The following is a 24298-nucleotide window of genomic DNA, read 5'->3' as shown; positions in this document are numbered from 1 at the left end:
ATAGTAGTGTTACTATCTACAAAGCTCGAATTGTTGCGAAGTGTTTTCGACAAGTTCAAGGTGTTGACTACGATGAGATTTTCTCACTCGTATCGATGCTTAAAAGTATGTCCGAATCATGTTAGCAGTTGCCGCATTTTATGAAATCTGGCAAATGGATGTCAAAACTGTATTCCTTCATGGATTTCTTAAAAAGAAGAGTTGTATATGATGCAACCAGAAGGTTTTGTCGACCCTAAAGGTGCTAACAAAGTGAGCAAGCTCCAGCGATCCCTCTATGGACTGGTGCAAGCATCTCGGAGTTGGAATATATGCTTTGATAAAGTGATCAAAGTATATGGTTTTATACAGACTTGCGGTGAAGCCTGTATTTACAAGAAAGTGAGTGGGAGCACTACAACATTTCTGATAAGTATATGTGAATGACATATTGTTGATCGGAAAGAATGTAGAATTTTCTGGAAAGCATAAAGGAGTATTTGAAAGGATTTTTTCAAAGAAAGATCTCGAAGAAGCTGCTTACACATTGAGCATCAAGATCTATAGAGATAGATCAAGATGCTTGATAAGTTATTTCAATGAGTACATACCTTGACAAGATTTTGAAGTAGTTCAAAATGGAACAGTCGAAGAAGGAGTTCTTGCTTGTGTTGCAAGGTGTGAAGTTGAGTAAAGACTCAAAACCCGACCACAACAGAAAATAGAAAGAGAATGATAAGTTATTCCCTATGCCTCACTCGTAGGTTCTATAAAGTATGCTATGCTGTTTACCGGTACTATTGTATACCTTAGCATCTTTTTGGCAAGGGAGTACAATGGTGATCTAGGAGTAGATCACTAGATAGCGGTCAAAATTATTCTTAGAGGACTAAGGAAATATTTCTCGGTTATGGAGGTGATAAAAGAGTTCGTCGTAAAGAGTTACGTCGATGCAAGCTTTTTTACATCGATCTAGATGACTCTAAGTCTCAATCTGGATACATATTGAAAGTGGGAGCAATTAGCTAGAGTAGCTCCGTGCAGAGCATTGTAGACATAGAAATTTGTGAAATACATACGGATCTGAATGTTGCAGACCCGTAGACTAAACTTCTCTCACAAGCAAAACATGATCACTCTTTGGGTGTTAATCACATAGCGATGTGAACTAGATTATAGACTCTAGTAAACCCTTTGGGTATTAGTCACATGGAGATGTGAACTAATCACATAAAGATGTGAACTAGATTATTGACTCTAGTGCAAGTGGGAGACTGAAGGAAATATGCCCTAGAGGCAATAATAAAGTTATTATTTATTTCCTTATATCATGATAAATGTTTATTATTCATGCTAGAATTATATTGACCGGAAACTTAGTACATGTGTGAATACATAGACAAACAGAGTGTCACTAGTATGCCTCTACTTGACTAGCTCGTTGAATCAAAGATGGTTAAGTTTCCTAGCCATAGACATGAGTTGTCATTTGATTAACGGGATCACATAAATAGAGAATGATGTGATTGACTTGACCCATTCCGTTAGCTTAGCACGATGATCGTTTAGTTTGTTGCTACTGCTTTCTTCATGACTTCTACATGTTCCTCTGACTATGAAATTATGCAACTCCCAAATACCGGAGGAACACTTTGTGTGCTACCAAACGTCACAACATAATTGGGTGATTATAAAGGTGCTCTACAGGTGTCTCTGATGGTACTTGTTGAGTTGGCATAGATCGAGATTAGGATTTTTCACTCCGATTGTCGGAGAGGTATCTCTGGGCCCTCTCGGTAATGCACATCACTATAAGCCTTGCAAGCAATGCAACTAATGAGTTAGTTATGGGATGATGCATTACGGAAATGAGTAAAGAGACTTTCCGGTAACGAGATTGAACTAGGTACTGAGATACCGACGATCGAAATCTCGGGCAAGTAACGTACCGATGACAAAGGGAACAACGTATGTTGTTATGCGGTTTGACCGATAAAGATCTTCATAGAATATATAGGAGCCAATGTGAACATCCATGTTCCGCTATTGGTTATTGACCGAAGACGTGTCTCGGTCATGTCTACATAGTTCTCGAACCCGTAGGGTCCGCACGCTTAACATTCGGTGACGATCGGTAATATGAGTTTATGTGTTTTGATGTACCGAAGGTAGTTCGGAGTCCCAGATGAGATCGGGTACATGACGAGGAGTCTCGAAATGGTCGAGATGTAAAGATCGATATATTGGACGACTATATTCGGACATCGGAAAGGTACCGAGTGGTTCGGGTATTTTTCGGAGTACCGGGGAGTTACGGAAATACGGGGGAAGAAGTATATGGGCCTTATTGGGCTTTAGGGGGGAGAGAGAGAGGCAGGCCGCACGCCCCCCAATGACTAGTCCGAATTGGACTAGGGGGAGGGGCGGCGCCCCCTCCTTCCTTCTCTTCCCTCTTCCCCTTCCTTGTCTCCTACTCCTACTACTTGGAAGGGGAGGAATCCTACTCCCGATGGGAGTAGGACTCCTCCAGGGCGCGCCATAGGGGCTGGCCCTCTCCCCCTCCTCCACTCCTTTATATACGTGGCCAGGGGGCACCCCATAGACACAACAATTGATCCCTTGGATCTCTTAGCCATGTGCGGTGCCCCCCTCCACCATAATCCACCTTGGTCATATCGTAGCGGTGCTTAGGCGAAGCCTTGTGTCGATAGACCATCATCATCGTCACCACGCCGTCGTGCTGACAGAACTCTCCCTCAAAGCTCGGCTGGATCGGAGTTCGAGGGACGTCATCGAGCTGAACGTGTACTGAACTCGGAGGTGTCGTACGTTCGGTACTTGATCGGTCGGATCGTGAAGACGTACGACTACGTCAACCGCGTTGTGCTAACGCTTCCGCTTTCGGTCTACGAGGGTACGTGGACAACACTCTTCCCTCTCGTTGCTATGCATCACCATGATCCTGTGGGTGCGTAGGGAAAATTTTGAAATTACTACGTTCCCCATCAAATTTCAGGCTGCACAAAACAGGTGGGACATCAACATGAAAACTTACATAACTTTCTCATGTGAAATCTGATTTTGATAGTCTTGGGGTCGTTTTGAAGCTATTGACAAGTCCAAGGTCCTCATACAGAGAACCACCCAAGATCACCCAAAAAGGTGGATAGGAAACATGGAAAGCACTCTATGCACAACATGAAGAAGCTACTCCCGTGAAAACCCTTCTTAATAGTACGGTTATCAAACCTATAATCCAATCTCCCTCTAAGCACCTTGAAATCGGTGAAATTAAGAAAACCTAGCAAATGTATACCTTTTCCTTGAGCATTCTACTTGAGTTTGATGCTGACATTCAAGCTTGGCTCAAGATGAAAACACAATCATAATTTACATTTTCTACATCACATGGATCTCATACTAATTATATTAGATTCGATATAATTAGTATATTGAATCTTGATGCCTCGGAGTCCATTTATTTTGCATATTCTAGATTATAATATATTTATCACTATAACTTAATGATCTTGACTTTGATGGCATTCATTCCAAATGCATCCAATCGTCTGCATGCATCACATATGGAACATATCTTCATATATATCTTAATGCACATGGGGACTAATGCACTTTCAGTGGTCTTTGCTTCAGTGGCTAAAGCACAAGGAGCTTCTTTTAGTGGCATGTATCCAGCTAGGGCGGGAAGCAAAGGATATGTTTACACACATATATGTATGTTGGTTTAATTTAGTACTCTTCAGATAAATCCTCCGGTACCTTAATTTGCTTCTAGTGTGTGAAGCATGATATTTTGGTATGTGTATATCTCGTTATATATGCAGAGGCTGGTTGTGAACTCTACGCTGTTGTTTTGCCTCGATATCACGTTTTGAGTCAATAAAGGTCCCATTATCGGGGGGAAATATCCATCTTTATTGAGCTGGAGAAATGGAGGGGGCCGGCTAGGGGCTCACATGTTAGATGATGTAGCGCCTTACTCGGTGCCACGTTAGTTATTAACATGTCTGTCCAATCTTTTTGTATTAGAGTGAGAATTAGAGCTGATTCTAATTCTGTGTAAATCTGGTTTAACATCTCATAAAAATACAAATATAGTTCAAACTATCACAGTGCAACAAACATGTAGCTCAAAGTTGAATCTACTAAATAACTACTACATAGCAACTTTACTCCACAATCTAACTAGCAAAGTGTTCATAGCGAATTTCAAAAATTCAACGCCCATGTCGTGGGCATCCTAGTGGAATTGATGGGAGGCGCATTGCGAACATTTATGTCGAGCGGCAGCATCCGGTACTCGATGTCAAGATCTCTCAAGATCTTCATCATCTCTTGGAGAATGAGCTCCCTCCTGTCGAACCTCATCCCCATGTCTTGGAAGTTGATGGTGTGCCGGCACCAGATGGATATTTTGAGCCTGTTGGTGTCATCGATGTCGCGGAGCACGACCATGGAGCCAGGGTACCAGTGCTCTTTCTTGTTGTCAAGGTAGCTGAGATTCAAAATGACATAGGCTTAGTATTGCTCATGACAAAGTGAGCTTTGGCAACAAATTTCAGGTGAGCAAGGAGCAAGGGCACGTACTGCATCAGCCTCTCCTTCATGAGGGCCAGTTTCTCCGGCGGCGTGGCGACGTTGACAGAGAAGTCGACGGCGTCTCCCATGTCGGGGCTCCTGTAGTAGTTCATGATGGGCAGGGTGGCGAGCTTGCTGTTGGGATAGTAGACCTTGAGGTTGTCATACCGTAGGAAGATGGTGGTCATGATGTTCATCTCCTCTACGACCACCTGAAATTCCCAACAGTCTGGAGCCACGTCAATCAGTGCAACCCTTGGACGCAGCCAGATCATGTAAAATCAACAGGAAGGATTTTAACCTGCATCCCGTCGACCTCGCACCGATCGCCGACGTCGAAAGGGTGCATGACGAAGAGGAAGATGATGGCCTCGAAGATGGTCTTGAGGGTGTTGCCGAAGATGAAGGCGGCGACGAGGAGCTGCGAGCTGAGGAAGACGAAGGTCTTGGTGGTGGCGAAGCCGAGGATGAGGAGCCAGAGCGCGAACACGATGAGCGCCACCACGACGTTGGCCATGTGGTGGAGCTTGTTGACGGCCGTCTTGGTGTCGTTGAGCGTGAGCGCGAGCGCCTTGCGCTCCCGGAACGCGTTCACCACCCAGTTCTTGAGCGACCGCTTGCTCACCCTGTTCTGCTCCTGCGCCCCCTCGAAGAGGTCCATGGCCTTCAGGGCCTCCTCCTGCCTCATGAAGCGCATCAGGTCCGACAGGTATATGTGCCTGCGCCATGAAATCACAGCTGGATCAGTGCCGATCTTGGCAAGAGCTGTTGCAAGCAAGGACCGGTAATGGCGGAATGGAATGCTACTGACTTGGATCCAGGCTTGGCGACGTTCTGGAAGATCCTCTTGGCGGCGACCTTGGCCTCGTACTCGCTGTGTATCTGCGTGGCCAGCTCGTCCTCCTGGTCCGGCCCCGTGGCGTGCTTGATCTGCTCGTCCATGGTCGTCAGCGCGCCGTAGCGGACGATCTTCATCAGCCTCTTCATGCTCCACGCGGAGATGTTCTTCTGGCTCAGCCTGTGGAGCTGGTCGATGGAGATGGAGCTCTCTTCCAGGTGCCGATCGCTTTTCTGCCTCTGCAGCTGCTTGCTGGCCCCTCTCCGGGACGCCGCCGCCGTGAGCCGCGCGCCCTTGGGCGGCGCCTGAGCGGCGGCGGCGGTGGCCTTGCTGGGCATGGCCGCCGCCTGGAGATCGCTGGGGATGTTGGCCCCGGCGCTCTGCAGGCGCTGCACCTCTGCGAGCATGCGGTTCTCGTCCACCAAGGGCGGGCCGGAGAGCGTCTCGATGACGTACTGGTTGAAGAGCGCGTCCTGGATCCGGTCGAAGAAGGTGGAGACGTGGAAGGAGGAGGCGAGCACCTTGAGCAGCAGCGTCTTCACCAGCCGGATGGCGGTGGCCACCAGCAGGCAGCAGAGCACCTTGGTGACGTAGGGGAGCACCAGCGCGTGCGTGTCCTGCTCCCGCTGCGCGTCCTTGTCGAAGAGCAGGTGCCACGCCACCAGCGCCACGCCCAGCCAGAGCACGTTGCGCACGGCGCGCCGCACGCCGTACACGAAGTAGAGCACCTTCTTCCGGAGCAGGAAGTTGCGCTCCACGAAGAAGACGGCCATGCGGATGAGCCAGCCGGACATGAGGCGGCCGCAGATGAGCACGCAGACGAGCACCTCCCACTTCCAGAGGTGGAGCCCCGAGAACTTCTTCCTGGCCAGGGTCGGGATGGTGACGCTGCACACCAGCAGCACCAGGATGATCACCAGGCCCACCCACTCCAGGATGATGAGGCAGTCCACCGTGTCGGGCTTGGAGTCGGCGGCGAGGTCCTCGTCCACGAACGGGTCGTCGTCCTCCTCCACGTCGTGCCCGCCGGCCTTGCCGAGGAAGCCCGACCGGTTGAGGATGCCCGACCGGAGCTGCCCGGACTTGGGCGGCACGCCGCCCTGCATCACGAACGACTTGCGGTCGCGCTGCTCCCCATCGGTGGTCGACCCGCTCGACGGCGGTGGGGGGTCCATTAGCCGGGACCGCGTCTTGCAGCGCGGCAGCAGACCGCCGGCCGTGGACGACGACGAGCAGCGTAGCACCTCGGCGGGGTCGGCTCCTGCTCCCGCTTTGGCGGCGGCCTTCTTCCGGGTGTTGGCGCCGCCGCCGTCGGACGAGGAGGAGGAGGAGCCCGACGGGCAGAAGCGCTTGCGCGGGTCCTGCTGGAAGGCGACGCGGGAAGGGGAGGGGACGTTAAGGAGCCGCCGCATCTCCTCCATCTCGAGCTCGGGGTCCAGCGCTTGGTCGCCGCCGGCAGCGGCCTGCTTCCGCAGGAAGTTGTCGATGAGGCGGCCGGGCGGGTCGTCGCTGCACTCCCCCTCGGCCCTCGCCGGCGACGGGGGGGACTGCGGTGGGCGGTTCTTGAAGCTGAACGACTCGGCGAAGCGGCTCCCCGCGCCGGTGGGCGAGGCCGGCGCGCTGGACCCGCCCGAGCCGGTCACGGGGACGGCGGTGTAGGCCGGCCCGGCGGGCGCCTTGAGGGAGAAGGAGCTGGCGCCCAGGCCGGCGATGGCGACGTCGTCGTTGATCTTGACGACGACCTCCCGGCGCCCGCGGTCCTGGTCCTGGTCGAAGTCGAAGGACGCGGAGCGCGACGCGCCGTACGACTTGATGCTGCCCTTCCGCGGGAGATCCATCGCGCCTCCGCCTGAGTCTCAGCAGGGGCAAGCTAATGATCGGCGACGTGCGGAGGGAGGCTGGATCGATCGGCTGGGCGTACGTGTGGAGATCGCTTGGCGCGCGCCGGAGGGGACGCCGGACGCACGTCGGGCCGCCTCCGGTCAGGCACGTAGGCGCGGCCCGCCCAGGCCGCCTCCGATCGTCAGTGTTCGTTCAGGCGATGCAGCGGGCAGTGGAGGGAGTGTAGGTCACCTCACCTCACCTGACGATTGATCTGCTCCGGCGAGTGAAAAGTGGAAGCTGTCGAGGGCGGAGTGGGGTGGCATATATCGGGTCGGGGGAGGCGCATGCATGCGACGCAACGGAAGACGTGGCTGCTGCGGGGGAGTGGAACGCTCCCCGCGACCAGCGGCGAGGAAATCAAGTTGGAACTGTCAGACCGCCGTGGAGGCCGCTAGCTGCTCAGTGGTGGTGGTGAGCTGCGGACGGAGGCCTATTTCGGGGTGGTAGATATGGTCTCGCTGATTCCTTTCCTCGTCGGTCTCTTGGTGCTTCTCCCATGCATGCATGTCCCCGATGGTAATGGTGGTGGTGGGTGCAAAAATGTTGGGCATGCACCTCTGTCCCGCACATCAAACCGTTGTAGTATTTTCCTTTTCAACATAAAATCCATGCATGCATGACAAAGGTGCATACACAGGAGACCAAACCGTCGGGGTGAAAGATAGTGCGCGATGGCCAAAAAAATCAAGTTTTTTTAAGAAAAAAAAAAAGCAAAGAAAGAAAGAGATCAAGTTGAGCTGGGCTAGTAGCATCATTTTACTTTCTTTTCGTGCTTGTGATTTGCAGGTCACCTGAAAATTAGCAAGAGCGAGCGGTAGAGGTGACACTGACAGGTATTCTGCTAGCTCCCGGGAAGATGAGTGGTGGGGATGGGGGTCGGGGTTGAGGGATGGTCGGGGCGCGACAACACATCGAAGGGGCGGTGAGGCACACGTGGTAACGTTGTATGCCGCTGGTGCATGGGCCATCGGTTAGGCTAGGCTAGTGGGCAGCTTGACGCGATAAGGAAGAAGAAACTCCACGCTCAATCAAGTTACGGCAGCAACAAAAATTGGTCGATCCACGGTTCTCTTTTGTTCTCCATTGATATGTTAACATTTTAGGGTTTTTTATGAAGTCTTTGTTACTTTTCCATTTGTTTATGTGTTTCATACGGCACAACGTACATCACATGCCTTAAATGGGGCACATCGCGCCCGCACACCCAGCCCACATTGTGCGCGTGATAATTTAGTAGATTTTGAATGTTTCCCAAAAAAATTATGCACCAGTTGGCCGGCCCTTTTAAGCTTTATTGTTTTCATTTTCGCTTACTTTCATGGGCTTTTACATTAGCTTTTTATTTGTTATAGCGTCACTTTTGCCCAAATTTTCACTTCTATTTTTTGTTAGTTGTTATCAGTTATTAACTTTTGGATCTAGCTATGGTGCATTAGATAGTGACTCCGTAGCAGCGTTCATGCACACCTGACTTCAGTGTATGCCCATGCATCAAGGTCACCAACCACTGGTTTTGTTTGGACGGAATCCACGATGCAGAGTCGGTCGAGCCACAAGACTTAGTTTGTGTGGTACCTTTCATGTATCCTTTTGTATTTGTTGCGACGGGTGGAATGGTTTATAGCGAACACATGGGGAATATGATGGACATTGGGTTGGGGCTGGGCAAAGATATGTCCCCTAAGAGCACTGAAATCATGGTTGTGCAAAATGCTTTTCTAGCGGAGCTGGTTTCTACCGGAGTTCTCTTAGCCAACCAAGGATTGACACGTTGTAGTATATACTACCCGATGCATTAAATTCCCTTGCACTTCATTCACCTCCTTCCTAGCTCTAGACCCACCCATGTGACTCCATTCAGGATATCAACTTCATTCTTGTCTAGATTTTGCATAATGCTACTCTTGTTATTTGATTCTAGTCTTATTCAACTTTCAATTAGTCTCGAAAGATATGTTTTCTCATTTAAATCTCGGTGTTATTACCTTACACACATTAATCTCGGTTTCAAAAATATTTAGGTAGTTGTGATTGTGACTTCATTACTTTTTCGCCATTGTGGTTGTAAATTCATTTAAAAAATCACCCATTTCATTTGGATTTTCATTGAGCTATAATTTTTTAATTAAACTTACATACAATTTAGTTTAATTATGTTTTATGATTTTCCAAAATATGCTTTACTAGTTTTCACTCCGGTGTTCATGTGCGTGTCATTGCGTTTTCAGCTAGTATTAAATGGATTTCAAAGAGAGATAGCCAAAACATGATAGAACTTGGACCCTGATAAGTGTCACACGTGTGGCACAAAGCAATTTCGTCCACACGTCTTTTTAGCCAACCATTGTAACACGTCAGCCTTTTTCTCTTTTTCACACATGCAAGCAAAAAGGGACAAAAACAGATAATATCAGCGGGAATCTTTTGAGTTTTTAAAACTTTAAAGTGCTTTACCTCTTAAATGAAAAATCCGATTTAAAATCCGTATTCATCATTAAATCCGTCACAACAAAGACTTCAAAACTAGATCCCATATTGATATGTTCCGACGATATTTTTTGGCGGTCAAAAGTTGCCATGTCTATTGCACATAAATTGTCATGGTTTTTACACTGAAGTTGTCATGATATGTTTCAACTACTTTTCTTCTACGTTTAAATTAATTTTGTCATGTTATAATAAAGGGGATTAAAAACTAAACTTTCCACGGAGAATTATTAAAAAAATCATGATCCATGAAATAATTTCGACATAGTTCATAATTAAAAAATAATCCGTTATCAATTACTTTAAAAATGCATAGTCAATGACTCAAATTTGCCATAAACCAGAAACTAAAATTTCCATGGTGAATTAATTAAATTTTCCATGATACATGCACTAAAATTTTCCATGGTTCATATAAAAAATAATTTCCATGATCAAAACAGTAGAATTGCCATGGTCAAAATACTAAAATTGTCATGATCTATAAACTAAAATTGCCATGATCCTTGAATTAAATTTTCTGTTGTTAATTACTAAAAAAATTCATGGTCAATTAATAAAATTTGCCATGAAAAGTAGTTGAAATACAATGGTAGCTTTAAATCTAGAAGAAAAAAATAGATGAAACATATCATGGCAACTTTAATGTAAACACTATGGCAACTTCAGTATAACTTCATGGCAAGTTTTTGGCCCCAAAAAAGTCACTGAAACATAACAGTATGGGATCTAGTTTTAAAGATCTCGTCGAGACGAATTTAATGATGAAATGGATTTTTAATTGAATTTTTTATTTAAGAGATAAAAACATTTTTAAGTTTGAAAAAATAGAAAATTTTCACTGATGTCATCTGTTTGATGTGACAAAATAGATGGTAATAGGAAATCAATCAACTTCAACCGGATGATTTTCCACTCGCATCAATCGTGCGATGCGAACGCCATGCGTCCTGTGGGTCCCGCCCACCTGTCAGCCTTTATCTCCTCATCTTCCAGAGCTAACGAGAACCGCTCGAGTTTTAGACCAAGTTCGGTCCCTTTTCTCGCTCCCCACACATCTTGCACCATGGCCTGCAGCATCCGCTATGGTGCCAAGCCCCCACCCCCCACCCCACTGCTCCGCGACACCACACGCCGGTGCGCCGTGACGCGTCTACCATGGTTGCCCAAGCACCACTCCGCTTTTGCGAAAGGGCACACACCGGTGTTGTCGGCGTTGCGTTGCACGGTCGTCGACGGCTGCTGATGGCTGCAACGCTGCCCTCGTCATTTGATTCAGAGCTCCGGTGCTATAACTCGATGCCCGACGGTGCCACCAATATTGCGATGCAAAGCTCCTCGATGCTGGTGTTGCGGTGCGGCACTCGTCGATGTCGCCGGCGGCTGCTATGCAGCACTCCTGAATGCAGCCATGTTTGACGCTCCCGTCGGCGCTGTGACATGGCAGTCGTCGTCGGTTGTCGGTGCTGCAACGTAGCCTCACGGGCGCTGCTATGCAGCACCTCATGATGCTGGGCTGATATGGCGGCTCGTTGGCGGTTGTCATTGCTGCGATGCAGCGTTCGACGGTGCTATCAACGCTCTAACACGGGGATTTGTCGGCGGCGGCCGGTGCTACAACGCATCCTTGCCGGCCCTGCTATGCAACACTTGTGATGCTCCTGCTATGCGACCCGTCGGTGGTCGACAGTGCTGCAGCTGATTTTGGGATGTAGCACTTGCCGGAGATGCTGGTCAGATGGGCGAGGCGCCACGGTGCTGCGACGCAGCACGCCCCGTCGTCTGTCGGTGTTGCATAGAAACATCAAGCCGGTGTTGCTGCAATACATGGCCGCTGCGACGGAGGGACAAGGATACGGCGGGGGCTTTCTGTGTGTGATCGAACGACTACACGGGCTAATCGGACGGCTGCAGACCCGACTGATTTCCTATGGAGCTCAGTCGGTTGTTTTGTAGCAGCCGCCATGGTAATGAGAGCGTTTGGACTATGTTGCTTCATGCCACACGTGTAACACTTATCATTTGGGTAGATCTTTATACATGTGTGAAACTCTATGAAACATGATGGAACACATTCTAAATATATCTGATGCCAACGAATAGATAAAATGAAACTTTCAAGAAACCTCTTTTATACTAACCATGCGTCACATTAACATAAAACATGTCAAACACGATAAATTATTTTAATAGGAAATTTGGTTATAGTTCAGGAGAAGTTGCATATAGTTCTAAATTGTGAATTTCAAAAAAAATTGAAATGTGTCCAAGATTGATCTTGCTTTAAAGATTTCAACACCATTGAACCCTAATATTCAAAGGGGTCATGCTTTACGAAGGTAGGCGGCTAACCGCTTTCCACTGGAGGTGGAAAGTCATGTCACAAACTTTGACCGTCCGTGAATAAGTATACATCTAGCTTTCCACTGTAGGCGGCCAACACTTTCCACTGGAGTATCTAATGAAAGTCTGGGTCCTTCGAGACCCTACTCTGTTCAAAAATTAAAAAAAAACGCAAGTTTTCTGGTAAACCTGAACGCCCAACCTAAGGACAATATAAATACAAAGTTATAATTTTAAGAAACTAAAGACATAGAGGATCAGGTGGATGGGGTCTAATCCCTTAAAACCAAACAAAATATTGCCTCGGATATAACTTTTACTTTTGAGGAATCTGGTAGAGGGTAGAGATGCTCTAACGATTTGAAATGTCACAAGGCCACATGGCAATCTGACAAATACGTTATGAATGTATGCTAATATTGCTGCAGCCCGGTATTTTACCCAACAAACTGCAGTCACAGATCCCAAACAACAAAGATACCAGGACCACGTCCACTCGATTGTCATACTACCGCTTTCATAAACAATCTCATATACTGATATTACTGCAAAACCTAGAAAGAAATAGCACTACCAGCAACCGGAAAGAGCATTTTGCTTTTGCTCGAACCCCTGGAATTGATAAATCTTTGTAACCTCTGTTTTGAAGAGAGGATTTCCGGAGGTATCTGGATCCTGCAAATTTCTGTGTAAGCTCACAAAATTATTCGCCCATTTGATTCACTTGGTGTGCTCATTAAGGTAACACAAAACTCATACATTCGGCAGTAAAAAGGTAACGCCAAGCAAAATCATTCACTGCCTCCAGTCCAGAGAATGGGACAACCTATCTTGCTCTGGACCACTGTCTTCAAGGCTTCAACCGTTCAGCAGATGTAGGAAACATGTTACATATGACACAGGACAATTATCTGCAACGGTGAAAAGACATTTTAGCATGCACAGAATATTTGATCAATTTAGTGGTGGGAAAATCAAGTGCAAACCATGGCGTAATTGAATCATACTAATCATTTTGGGTCAAGCAACAAATATTTCTTTGTTCAAATACTTCCATGCAAAAAGCTTCAAGTTAATACGATAGATTATGTTCAGATAGTTTCTGAAGAATAAATAACTAGAACGAAATAATAGTAATAATATCAGGATATTCTCCATTTTATCTTTCTTAAGACCTTCAGAATTAAACTTATAACATGCTAAAAGATTATGCAAGCTCCACAGAGTTTCAACTCATTTGTTTCGGAAGAATTCTATTTACTGGTTGGAGATTAAATGTAAGGAAGATGGATATCCAGGTTACTATTTTATCAAACATCTATATCTTGAATAGTTGTCCATCTTATCTGATTTTTTTCAAAACATGTCAATCAAAGATGAAAATCAAAGAGTACTCATTTTTTTCAAAACATGGATATCCCGGTTAATATGAAGGTATCAACAGACATGTCACTTAAGTCATATGGATAGAGATATCTATTTACATCTACATTTAAGTGGACAGGAATGATAGTTAATTCCATATCTACAGACATGTCGATCAAAGAGTACTCCTTTTTTCGCGATGTAATGAATTGTGACAATTACCAATAAACTTATCCAATTCATACAATGTAACATGACAATCAGTATGGCCACTTACATTAGCCGTATGGAAGATGGTCCTGTAACAGCGGCAACTTTCTGAGCCTTCTGTGTTTCAAATTTATACAGTTCTTTCAGCTCTTTCTTTGCTTTCCGGGCTTCTCTCTTCTCTTCTTTTACCGCGGACTAGAAAAATTAGGCACATAGGGTAAGGTTGTCAAAATTAATAAGCAAATGTTATCTCAATCAGGTGTAGAAGGTAAATGATTTATGTATACATGTGGTTTTACAGATCCATTAACAACCAAGCATGAAAGCACCGCCAACTGAGCCATATTATGGATCAGTATGCAGTTCAAAATTATAACCAAGAAACATGACTGCACTTCTATGATCCACGCATTTTCAGGATTGGAATTTGGTAGTGCTTAACAAACAATTAGTCCATTCGTGTATAGGTTTTGTGATGACAGATTACATCGGATGTGTATTTGGAATTACCATGATTTGGTAAAGCTATATGGACAGAACAAATACGTTGTAAGAGAATTAACGGTCCAGGTTCAATTTCAGATACTAACAAAGTAAATTTCCCCTAAGCCAACATCAGTTTATCACATGTAGCTGGTCAATTTTTAAGAATGGTGACGCATCAAGTCAACAATACTAACATGTTCTCCCATTTTTCCATCTCAAATGTTAGCTGATCAAATGAACACATGATCATATCATCTCAAGGAACATAAAACCAAATATATGTTTACCTTTCTAGCTTTCTTTTCATCTTTTGTTTCCTTCTGAACTACTACCTTTTCAAAATAATATTCAGCATCTGAAGCTTCTGTGGGCTTTGCTTTCTTCTCCTTTTCAACTTTTCTTTTCCTCTGTGGCAGGTAATCTACAGGAAGTTTCTCTTTACCATGAAGCTTGATGATATCTTTCGTTGTTGCTGTTTCCCCAGGGAAAACTTTGGGAAGACGATTTCTAGGATTTCCTGGAGTTTGAATTTTGCCAGGATGATTGTCCAAGTTAGAGTACGTGGAAACAATGGTCTCACAGTCCCAAACTTCAGATTCATCACTGCTTTCTGAAACAAGCAAGACCTCTTCATCTTCTGCAGTTTCATTTAAATACCTTTCAGCATATTCAGCACACTTTTGGATCACATTAGCAGATTCATCCACCTCCTCAGCGGTGGTTGAGTCAAGTTTTCCACGAACAAAATCTGCTGGTGTTCTATATTCTTCATCAACACATACATTTTGATTGTGGAACAACTTCAATTCATCTATAACCTCTGTTGGGAGTTCATGTTCCCCATCTCTAACAGCTCCATCATCATCATCACTAGCTCCATACTCTTCCAGAGCAAGCTGCAATTGGTCCACGAGAAGTCAAGATCTGAAGTATAGCTTTTTATAAAATAAAATAAATGTGAAGGTTCAAAGCATAGAACAAGATTTCCAGCCTAAATTTCAGAAACAGCAGGCGGTTAATGATACAAGCAATACAAGATACTCCATCCTATATGTTCACTTGAATAGTTACAAGGTCAATTTAACTTTCGACATAGTCCTAGTCTACAACAGGAAAGTGCCTAACACAGTCCTGCTAAATCTTCTACATAGAGAACGCGTTGAATCTACTGAATGGTTAAATACAAATGACAAACTAGGAAGCAAAGATTGTTATAAAATATATATAACAGATATTTCCATATCATATTGTACTTAATTATCCATAACAGTAGGGGTACGGTTGCAACAAATGGGAAGTAGTATTCAACGCTGACAGTAACATACTAAAGCTGCAGACTCGTCATTGTGTGTTAGCAAGTTATAGTATCAGTTAAATTTACCAAAACTTAGTGATCTTCCTTTCAGAAACAAGCTAGCAATCAATCAATCATAAACTTTAACTAACAAGATAACAGTTTTTTCAGACCGTCTTGCAAAGCAAACTGAGAGGGTTATCAAATGAAAGAAGCTCACCAAATCAAATTGTTCATCCAGCAATCGTGGCACCCTCGGCTTGGGCTCATCCTCTTCATTGTCGAACTCCTCATCATTTTCCACATCACTGAACACACCACCACCCTCTTCCTCACTTTCATCCTCCATGTCATCCCCTTCGGCTTGGTTTGCCATGATGACGAAATCCTCCTCCAAACCCTCATCCTCGCTCTCATCGAGCAACCTTGCAACGTCAGGGTCGACGGCCTTCTCAACTCGCCTCACCGGTGCCGTCTTTGCGGCCACCTTACACATGGTCCTCCCCTCGTCCAGCTCTTCCTCGACCTTGCCAGAAGAAACCCGCACCTTGCTTGCATCATAGGCCTGCACACAGAACCAACATTAGACACTCAAATGGCAGGCTTGGATGGGCTTTTGAGAAATAACCAACCTTGACGTCCAGGGGAAGTTGCTCTGGGCGGGCGGTATGGCTGGGCACGAAGGAGGAGGCCACAGCGGAGGGCCGCAGCTCACGGAGATGGAGAAGGTAGTTGTAGCCATCGTCGGGGAGGCCGAGCTCAAGGATCTGCTGGCGGACGTGGTCGGGGAGGGGGGCAGAGGTGGAGGAAGGGAATTGGTCGGCGGCGGCGGTGGGGGAGAGGGAAGGGTCTTCGTCGTCGCCGAAGCCGGGGATGGTGTAGGCGTTGTTGTCGACGCGGACGAAGACGCGGTCGTTGGGGTCGGCGGCACCGTCGCGGGGGAATAGGCGAAAGGTCGCGAAGTTGCGAGCCTTGCGGCCGCCGACTCCTGCTCCTGCCATGGCGGCGGCGGCGGAGGAGGAGGAGGTAGGTGCTGTGGTTAGGGTTTGGGGATTTGGGTTTGGGGGTGAGAGTGAGACCGTGGGAGCGTGAAACGGACGAATAGAACTTTTGGGGGAGAAATTTCGTTGTCACCCCTCTAGGTTTTGCTCATTTCCCTTATGCCACTTCAAATTTGACATATCACTTTTAATTATATATAAGTTCGAGTGGCAAAAACAAAACAAAATTCCAAATTTGTGTGGGCTTGAAACATAAGTTGAACGAGTTTGATGAATCTAGATCGAGACAAACAAGCTACGATTGCACCAACGAGCATCTGTGTGTGTATGGGAGAGCGGGCGGGCAGGTCCGACGGTGGTGCCTTCCTTTCCTATATTAGCGGGGAAAGACGCGGCGGGTGCCACCGCGTCTGAGAGAGCCCGTGTGAGTGTCTTTTTAAAAAAAAATTGGTTATATAAATGGAATAGGGGGAATGAGAGGAAGAAGAAGGTGAAGCTGCAGTTTTTTTTGTTAGTGGACAATTTCAAACTTAAACCTTTCATTGATCAGTTTGTAACTTTATCACTCGTCGCTGCTTCCAATAGTCTATTGTGTTTTGAGAAGTGCTTTTGTACATATTTTTAATGGGTAGATATGCTTGCGACAAGATAATAAAGTTTTATCGGACGATTGAGGGACATACATCTCAGTGAATCGTGGGCCTACAATTGGGGTCTTCAATGGCAGTTAGGAATTATATATGCAAAGGTAATTAAAAGTTCATCAGCGACATGGGCCGGATGAATCCGAAAGAAGATCGAATGGTGAGAATTGCTCGAGTGGGGAGGGCCCGAGGAGCCAAGTAGCTAGCCCTGCATGAATTTGGAGGGGATTTTGAGTTGCCAGTTTAGTTTGTGTTCGCTTGTTTTCATCTCCATCAATTCTTTTAAGTTTCTACCTGGTTTGAACCCCATTCACCAACTGCTTTATAGTCACCTCAATTAATAACATGTCATTTCCTTTTATGCAAGGGATGGCAAGAGTATAGCAAGCATTTTCTCTAGCAAATACTCTGCATATATGAATATTAAATGCACTTTATATCAGGATAGAGAAGAAACATAGGTTGGGATTGCATTGAAAAGTTTAATAAGACCTTGTGTTAGAAAATAGTGTAATAGTCCGATGGTAGCCAATTGGAAATAGGATTGTTTTTACCAATGCAAACCAAAATGATGAAAAGAAATCGCATATACATATTACACTACACATTGGATGTCTCATGATCTGTGCATGTGAGAGAAATAGGGAGAGAAAAAGAAAAATTGCCACATTAGTTTGTGCGGGCGTACAGGGAAAGGACCCCACCCAAACCGCACCCCACCAAATAAAACTCCATCCACCTGTGTCTTTCTCTCACACCAAACGCCACCCACCAAGCTCTCTCAGATCCATCCCCAAAAAATCTCACACCCGACTCTCTCTTTTCCCTTGATCTGATCCAGATCGAGGCGAGATGTCGCCTTCGCCGCCCCTCCACCTCTAGGATCCAGCCGTCTCGACCTCCCATCTAGCCTCCTCCCCTAGCGTCCCACCGCCCAGCCATCACCGTGCATGCCCTTGATCTGTACGGGGGCATCAACACATCGAGTCGTCGATTCGTCGCCGGCAGCACGAGCTCAACGGGGAGCGTCATGTGGGGCTACTCCATGGCGTCTTCCTCTTGGATCTTGCTAGCCATGGGTTCCTCGCCTCGATCTCACCTTGGGATCGCTCGTCATGGTGCATGTCCTCCTCTGCACCCGCCATGGCTCGTCCTCCTCTGCTCCGAGATGCACCAGGTCAGCCCCATCCTCCTCTGCAACCCGGTTCGCCCTTCTCTTCACACCTCTGGTGTTGGGCGTCTTCGTAGGGAGCCTGCATCACCATCGTGCGTGAGATTAGCCACCAAGCAATCTTCCTCCATGCGCAGGTACACCTCCCTTCTCTCCTTCTGTACACACCTCTGTGAATAATGTTTGCGCGAGATTACACTTTACAGGAAGGAGGTAAGGGTGAGATTGCCATTTTTGTTTAGGCTAGCTATTCAACATGCTAGTATTTTTTTGTGAATAAGATGATCTCTGTAGTTATTTTGAACTTTAAATGTGAACACTATGATCACGCATCTGTTCACACTTTTATATATTATGCAATGGTGATCCGCATGGGGTATTTTATCAGAATTTCCATGGATGACTTCACGTGTCTGCAAATACTCATGTTTGCATTAGCTTATGCTAGATGGTGACATGGTGGTACTAGGGCCAGGCAATACTTCTAGGCTTTAGCACTAACTGTCAGCCTGCTTCTCTAGTTTCAACTAACAGTAGATCATGGTGTTGCTTCAACATTATCTTGTTTCTTAACGGGAAGTTTCAACATTTTGGGAGAACTACAATTTGTTTTTAGCGATAGTCTTGTCTGGGTTTCCTTAAATGTGCTTTGGTTATATGATATATTACATTGCAATTAGTTCCCTGGTCAAATTAGTTCCATATATTAGTTCGATCAACAAATGATTTTGGTTACATGATGTTACAATGCAATTATTCTGTTAGGCTTTTGCACTAACTGCCAGTTGTACTATCTTGGAACAAGGCCCCTACAATTAGTTCCCTCGTCAAATTGTGATGTTGTTATGTTTACTTGCGGGTAATCCGTAATCTAGACACTACATTTGTTGATAAAGTTGATGTAGTGAAAATGGTTGTAGCATTGTCTAAGAGTTTTGAATCATTATATAAGACATAGCTTTGTCATCCCTTTTTTGTATCTGTAGCTGTAGCATATTTGCTTTCTGTTCAGCTTTCAGGGAAGACATAAATTTAACTAATGTTGTTTGTTATCCCTTTCGTGTTTGTAGTATCTTTGCTTTTCTATTTTAGCTTCATGAATGCATACGTTTTACAACTCTTCTATCCGATAGCAATCTTCTAGTGTAGTGCCACTAAAGTGCCCTTCAGGGTCTTTTATGTGGAATAACATATTAGTTACTCTCACAGCTTGATTAAATTATGCTGGTGTGTGTATGCTTGCACTTCCTGATCTAGATTCGGCACCTTATGAGTTGTAATTTTGCTCATAAGGTGCCGAATGTGGATCAGAAAGTGCAAGCATGGTACATCGGCATAATTTAATCTAGTTGTGAGAGTAACTAATTTGTTATTGCGCATAAAAAAAACTAAAATGCACTTCAATGAAACTGCACTAGAAGATTACTTTTAGATAGAGAGCTGTGAATTTATACATTTCTAGGAGGTTAAATAGAAAATCAAAGATGCTACAATCACACATAAAGAGATGACAAACAATAGTAGTTAAATTTATGTATTCTCTGAAAGCTAAAAAAATAAACAAAGATGCTACTGATACAGAAATGTATAACAAACCTCTGTCTCGCATAATGATTCAAAACTCCGAGACAATGCTACAACCATTTCCACTACATCAGTTCGATCAGCAAATGTAGCGTACAGATTATGGATTACCTAGAGGTAAACATAACGACATCATAATTTGATCAGGGAACTAATTAATTGTAGGGGCTTTATTACAAGAAAGTACTCCTGTCAGTTAGTGTTAAAGCCTGGCAGAATAATTCCAGGGTAACATCATATAACCAAAAGCATGTGTTGATCGAACTGATGTAGTGTTAAAGCCTAGCAGAATAATTTGACCAAGGAACTAATTGTTGTGTAACAACACATAACCAAAAGCCTATTTAGGGAGACCCAGATAAGTCTGTCTCCAAAAAGAGATTGTAGCTAGTCAAAAATGCCGAAACTTCCCATTAAGAAACAAAATAATGTTGAAGTAATAGCATGATCTACTATTAGCTGAAACTAGAAAAGGAAGCTGACAGTTAGTGCTAAAAGCCTAGAAGTATTGCCTGGCTCCGGTACCACCATGTCACCATCTAGTACAAGCTAACACAACAGAAGTATTTGCACACACATGAACTCATCCATGGGAAAATCTTAGAAAATATATGTAGGATCGATAAGTATGTCTATAGGGGAGGGGTGAATGGACTACTAAGCTCAAGAATGGACTCCTTTCCCAAATTTTAATTTCTTCGCGGACTTTAAGGTTTTTGAGGAATCAATAGAGCACCTGACACATTTATATCTACAGTAATAAGGAGCGGATTGTAAAACATGCAAGTGAAAAGATAAAGGAGTAGAGTTGAGAAGATCACAAACACAAATAGGCTTGGTGAAGATTTTTCCCATGGTTCAGATAGTTGGGGCAATCTTTCATCCACGTTGATGAGGCTTTAATCGATGAAGGATCTAGAATCACAAAGGATTCCGGTTTGTGATATTCCACAAAGGACACTCACCCACAAAGGGTCCACTTAGGAGCAACCAACCTATTCCGCCATGGCTGACGTCCACGAAGGACCAACCTCACTAGGGTAGGTTTCACGAAGTAGGCGACCTTCGAGCCCATAAAAACTTCTTGGCTTCTTCAGAAACTTGAAGACTTCCAAGCACACCTAGCCGATGTAGGAGGCGCAAACCCTCCAAAAGTAGCAAGACGAGGTTGCTTGACAATGAACCCCTTCCTCTTGCGCTTCAAATGATAATCTTCTCAACACTTAAACTCTCAAGATTTGGCTATGGATTTGGAGAAGGTTTGGAGTGGAAGGCGGAAAGGGGATTGGATCTCGAAGGGTTGACGGATAGTTTGAGTGGATTGCCCTTTGAAATCAACACAATGAGGTGGAGTGCTCTCTTAGAACAAATGGTAGGAGTGGAATTTGCTTTGAGATGAATTAGTGGGATATGTGGGGTATATATAAGCTGGACCAAAAATTTATCATCTGGTTTTGTTCACCACAATGAGAAAGTTTTATTAACATTGTAAGTGTTGGGGAATGTAGTAATTTCAAAAACTTTCCTACGCACACGCAAGATCATGGTGATGCATAGCAACGAGAGGGGAGAGTGTTGTCTACGTACCCTCGTAGACCGAAGCGGAAGCGTTGACGTAACGTAGAGGAAGTAGTCGTACGTCTTCCCGGTCCAACCGATCCAAGCACCGTTACTCCGGCACCTCCGAGTTCTTGGCACACGTTCACCTCGATGACGCTCCCCGGGCTCCGATCCAGCAAAGCTTGGGGGAGGAGTTCTGTCAGCACGACGGCGTGGTGACGATCTTGATGTTGAACCGTCGCAGGGCTTCACCTAAGCACCGCTACAATATGACCGAGGTGGAATATGGTGGAGGGGGGCACCGCACACGGCTAAGGAACGATCACGAAGATCAACTTGTGTGTTCTAGGGTGCCCCCTTGCCCCCGTATATAAAGGAGCCAAGGGGAGGGGGCGGCCGGCCAAGGAGGGCGCGCCAAGGGGGAGTCCTACTCCCACCGGGAGTAGGACTCCCTTCTTTCCTAGTTGGAGAAGGAGAAGTGGGAAAGAGGAGGAAGAGGGAAAGGAAAGGGGGGGCGCCGCCCCCTCTCCTTGTCCTATTCGGACTAGGGAGGGGAGGGGCACGCGGCCACCTCTTGCCTCCTTTCCTCTTCTCCCTTAGGGCCCATGTAGGCCCAATAACCCCCGGGGGGTTCCGGTAACCCCCCGGTACTCCGGTAAAATCCCGATTTCACCCGGAACGATTCTGATATCCAAATATAGGCTTCCAATATATCGATCTTTATGTCTCGACCATTTCGAGACTCCTCGTCATGTCCATGATCACATCCGGGACTCTGAACAACCTTCGGTACATCAAAATACATAAACTCATAATGAAACTGTCATCGTAACGTTAAGCGTGCGGACCCTACGGTTCGAGAACAATGTAGACATGACCGAGACACGTCTCCGGTCAATAACCAATAGCGGAACCTGGATGCTCATATTGGTTCCTACATATTCTACGAAGATCTTTATCGGTCAGACCGCATAACAACATACGTTGTTCCCTTTGTCATCGGTATGTTACTTGCCCGAGATTCGATCGTCGGTATCTCAATACCTAGTTCAATCTCGTTACCGGCAAGTCTCTTTACTCGTTCCATAATACATCATCTCACAACTAACTCATTAGTTGCAATGCTTGCAAGGCTTATGTGATGTGCATTACCGAGAGGGCCCATAGATACCTCTCCGACAATCGGAGTGACAAATCCTAATCTCGAAATATGCCAACCCAACATGTACCTTTGGAGACACCTGTAGAGCACCTTTATAATCACCCAGTTACGTTGTGACGTTTGGTAGCACACAAAGTGTTCCTCCGGCAAATGGGAGTTGCATAATCTCATAGTCATAGGAACATGTATAAGTTATGAAGAAAGCAATAGCAACATACTAAACGATCGGGTGCTAAGCTAATGGAATGGGTCATGTCAATCATATCATTCACCTAATGATGTGATCCCGTTAATCAAATAACAACTCTTTGTCCATGGTTAGGAAACATAACCATCTTTGGTTAACGAGCTAGTCAAGTAGAGGCATACTAGTGACACTCTGTTTGTCTATGTATTCACACATGTATTATGTTTCCGGTTAATACAATTCTAGCATGAATAATAAGCATTTATCATGATATAAGGAAATAAATAATAACTTTATTATTGCCTCTAGGGCATATTTCCTTCAGTAGGTAGCTCATCTATATGTAACATGATTATAGAAAAGATGAGATGTTATGCTTCTATGATGTTCTGTTTGCTATACATGCAACATGAATTTCCAAGAAACATAATGCAATAAAGCTTGTAGGTGTGGGTAGAAATTGTGGCTTACGTCACCCCCCTTATAGCTTGTATCCCTAGTGACATTATGCAATAAAGCTTGAGGGTGTTCTAAAAAACTTGAGTGTATCTCTTCCTCTTGCTCACGCTCTTCCCAGTCCCCTTTTCTTCTCAACCAGTTCACCTCATGTTCTTCCTCATTTCCATGACGGAAAATGGGGATTTGGTGGTAGGTGGGAGCCACTGGTAGGGGTGGCCAAGGTACAATTTGTTGACCACCGCCACCCTTGTTGACTACCTCAACCGGGGCCATCCTCATCCGCTTGTCGTCGGCTAACCGGTGCCACTGACTGGCGTCATCACATGTCGCACCATTGATGGTGTCAGGAAGCGAGGGAGCACTGGTCTAGATCGCTGGAGCGGACAACATGAGCAAAGACAACCAAAAGGCACTTCCTTTCTCCTTGCGCCTCTTCTCACCCCAATTTTTCCTTCCACCTCCTTTTCCTGATGTAGGCCGATTTGTCATAGTCAGAAGAATTAGTTGTAATATGTAACAACACTAACTTGTGCATGATTTTGATGACTTCATCCCAAATTTGGAGGCTTTTAGCATACACACAAGGTTAGGCTTGATTTTTGTTTTCCGTGTGGTTATTGCTGAAGTTTTTCCTTTTACTTCTGCATGGTGATAACCATTCATCGTGAAAATATGAGACAAATATGTTAGTGTCTTGTTGTTGTTGATAAAGTGAATCAAACACTTTCTCTTGACTACCATTGTGTACCGTGTATGCTCCCAACCCCTTTCCCGACGTACATCTTCACTGCCAAGCCACCTACGAGCGTCGCGAATGTTAACCTCCCTTTCTCCGCCTTCATGGCCACAGCATCCATCGTCTCACCTCACGGACCACATGGGAGGAGGAGAGAGTGTGTAGGGCCGTGTTTGCAGCAAAGGGATGGGTAGAGCTACACTCTGCGTTGCTGGGCATGAGGGTCGAGCCGCATGAGTGTAGGAGGCAGCGGTGAAGATGGGGAGAATCCCCGACCGCAACACCGACTCAGTAGGTGAGAGGGGTGTT

General features: G+C 45.5%; 2 protein-coding genes across 3 annotated transcripts; both read right to left on the bottom strand.

The window, feature by feature from the left end:
* Window positions 1-4208: 4208 nt before the first annotated feature.
* On the bottom strand, window positions 4209-7254 carry LOC125507129 (mechanosensitive ion channel protein 5-like). The gene is made up of 4 exons (XM_048671813.1): window positions 5390-7254; window positions 4880-5297; window positions 4588-4790; window positions 4209-4495 (listed from the first exon to the last, which is right to left on the bottom strand). Exons 1-4 carry the CDS (start codon window positions 7252-7254, stop codon window positions 4210-4212), a joined length of 2772 nt encoding a protein of 923 aa, XP_048527770.1. The 3' UTR covers window position 4209.
* Window positions 7255-12812: 5558 nt separating this feature from the next.
* On the bottom strand, window positions 12813-16571 carry LOC125509734 (protein LTV1 homolog). Of its 2 annotated transcripts, XM_048674757.1 has the most exons (5): window positions 16118-16571; window positions 15706-16050; window positions 14479-15087; window positions 13773-13900; window positions 12813-13041 (listed from the first exon to the last, which is right to left on the bottom strand). In XM_048674757.1, the coding sequence occupies exons 1-5, from the start codon at window positions 16484-16486 to the stop codon at window positions 13038-13040; spliced, it is 1455 nt and encodes a 484-aa protein (XP_048530714.1). In that variant the 5' UTR covers window positions 16487-16571; the 3' UTR covers window positions 12813-13037. The 2 variants fall into 2 exon arrangements, with proteins under 2 accessions (XP_048530714.1, XP_048530715.1); XM_048674758.1 differs by lacking the exon at window positions 12813-13041 and having other exon boundaries at window positions 13769-13900.
* Between the last annotated feature and the right edge of the window lie 7727 nt (window positions 16572-24298).

This window comes from Triticum urartu, chromosome 5 (assembly GCF_003073215.2).
Source record: "Triticum urartu cultivar G1812 chromosome 5, Tu2.1, whole genome shotgun sequence".
Classification (NCBI taxonomy): domain Eukaryota; kingdom Viridiplantae; phylum Streptophyta; class Magnoliopsida; order Poales; family Poaceae; genus Triticum; species Triticum urartu.
Note: the sequence above shows the minus strand (reverse complement) of the source record. Positions and strands in the feature narration are given on the sequence as shown.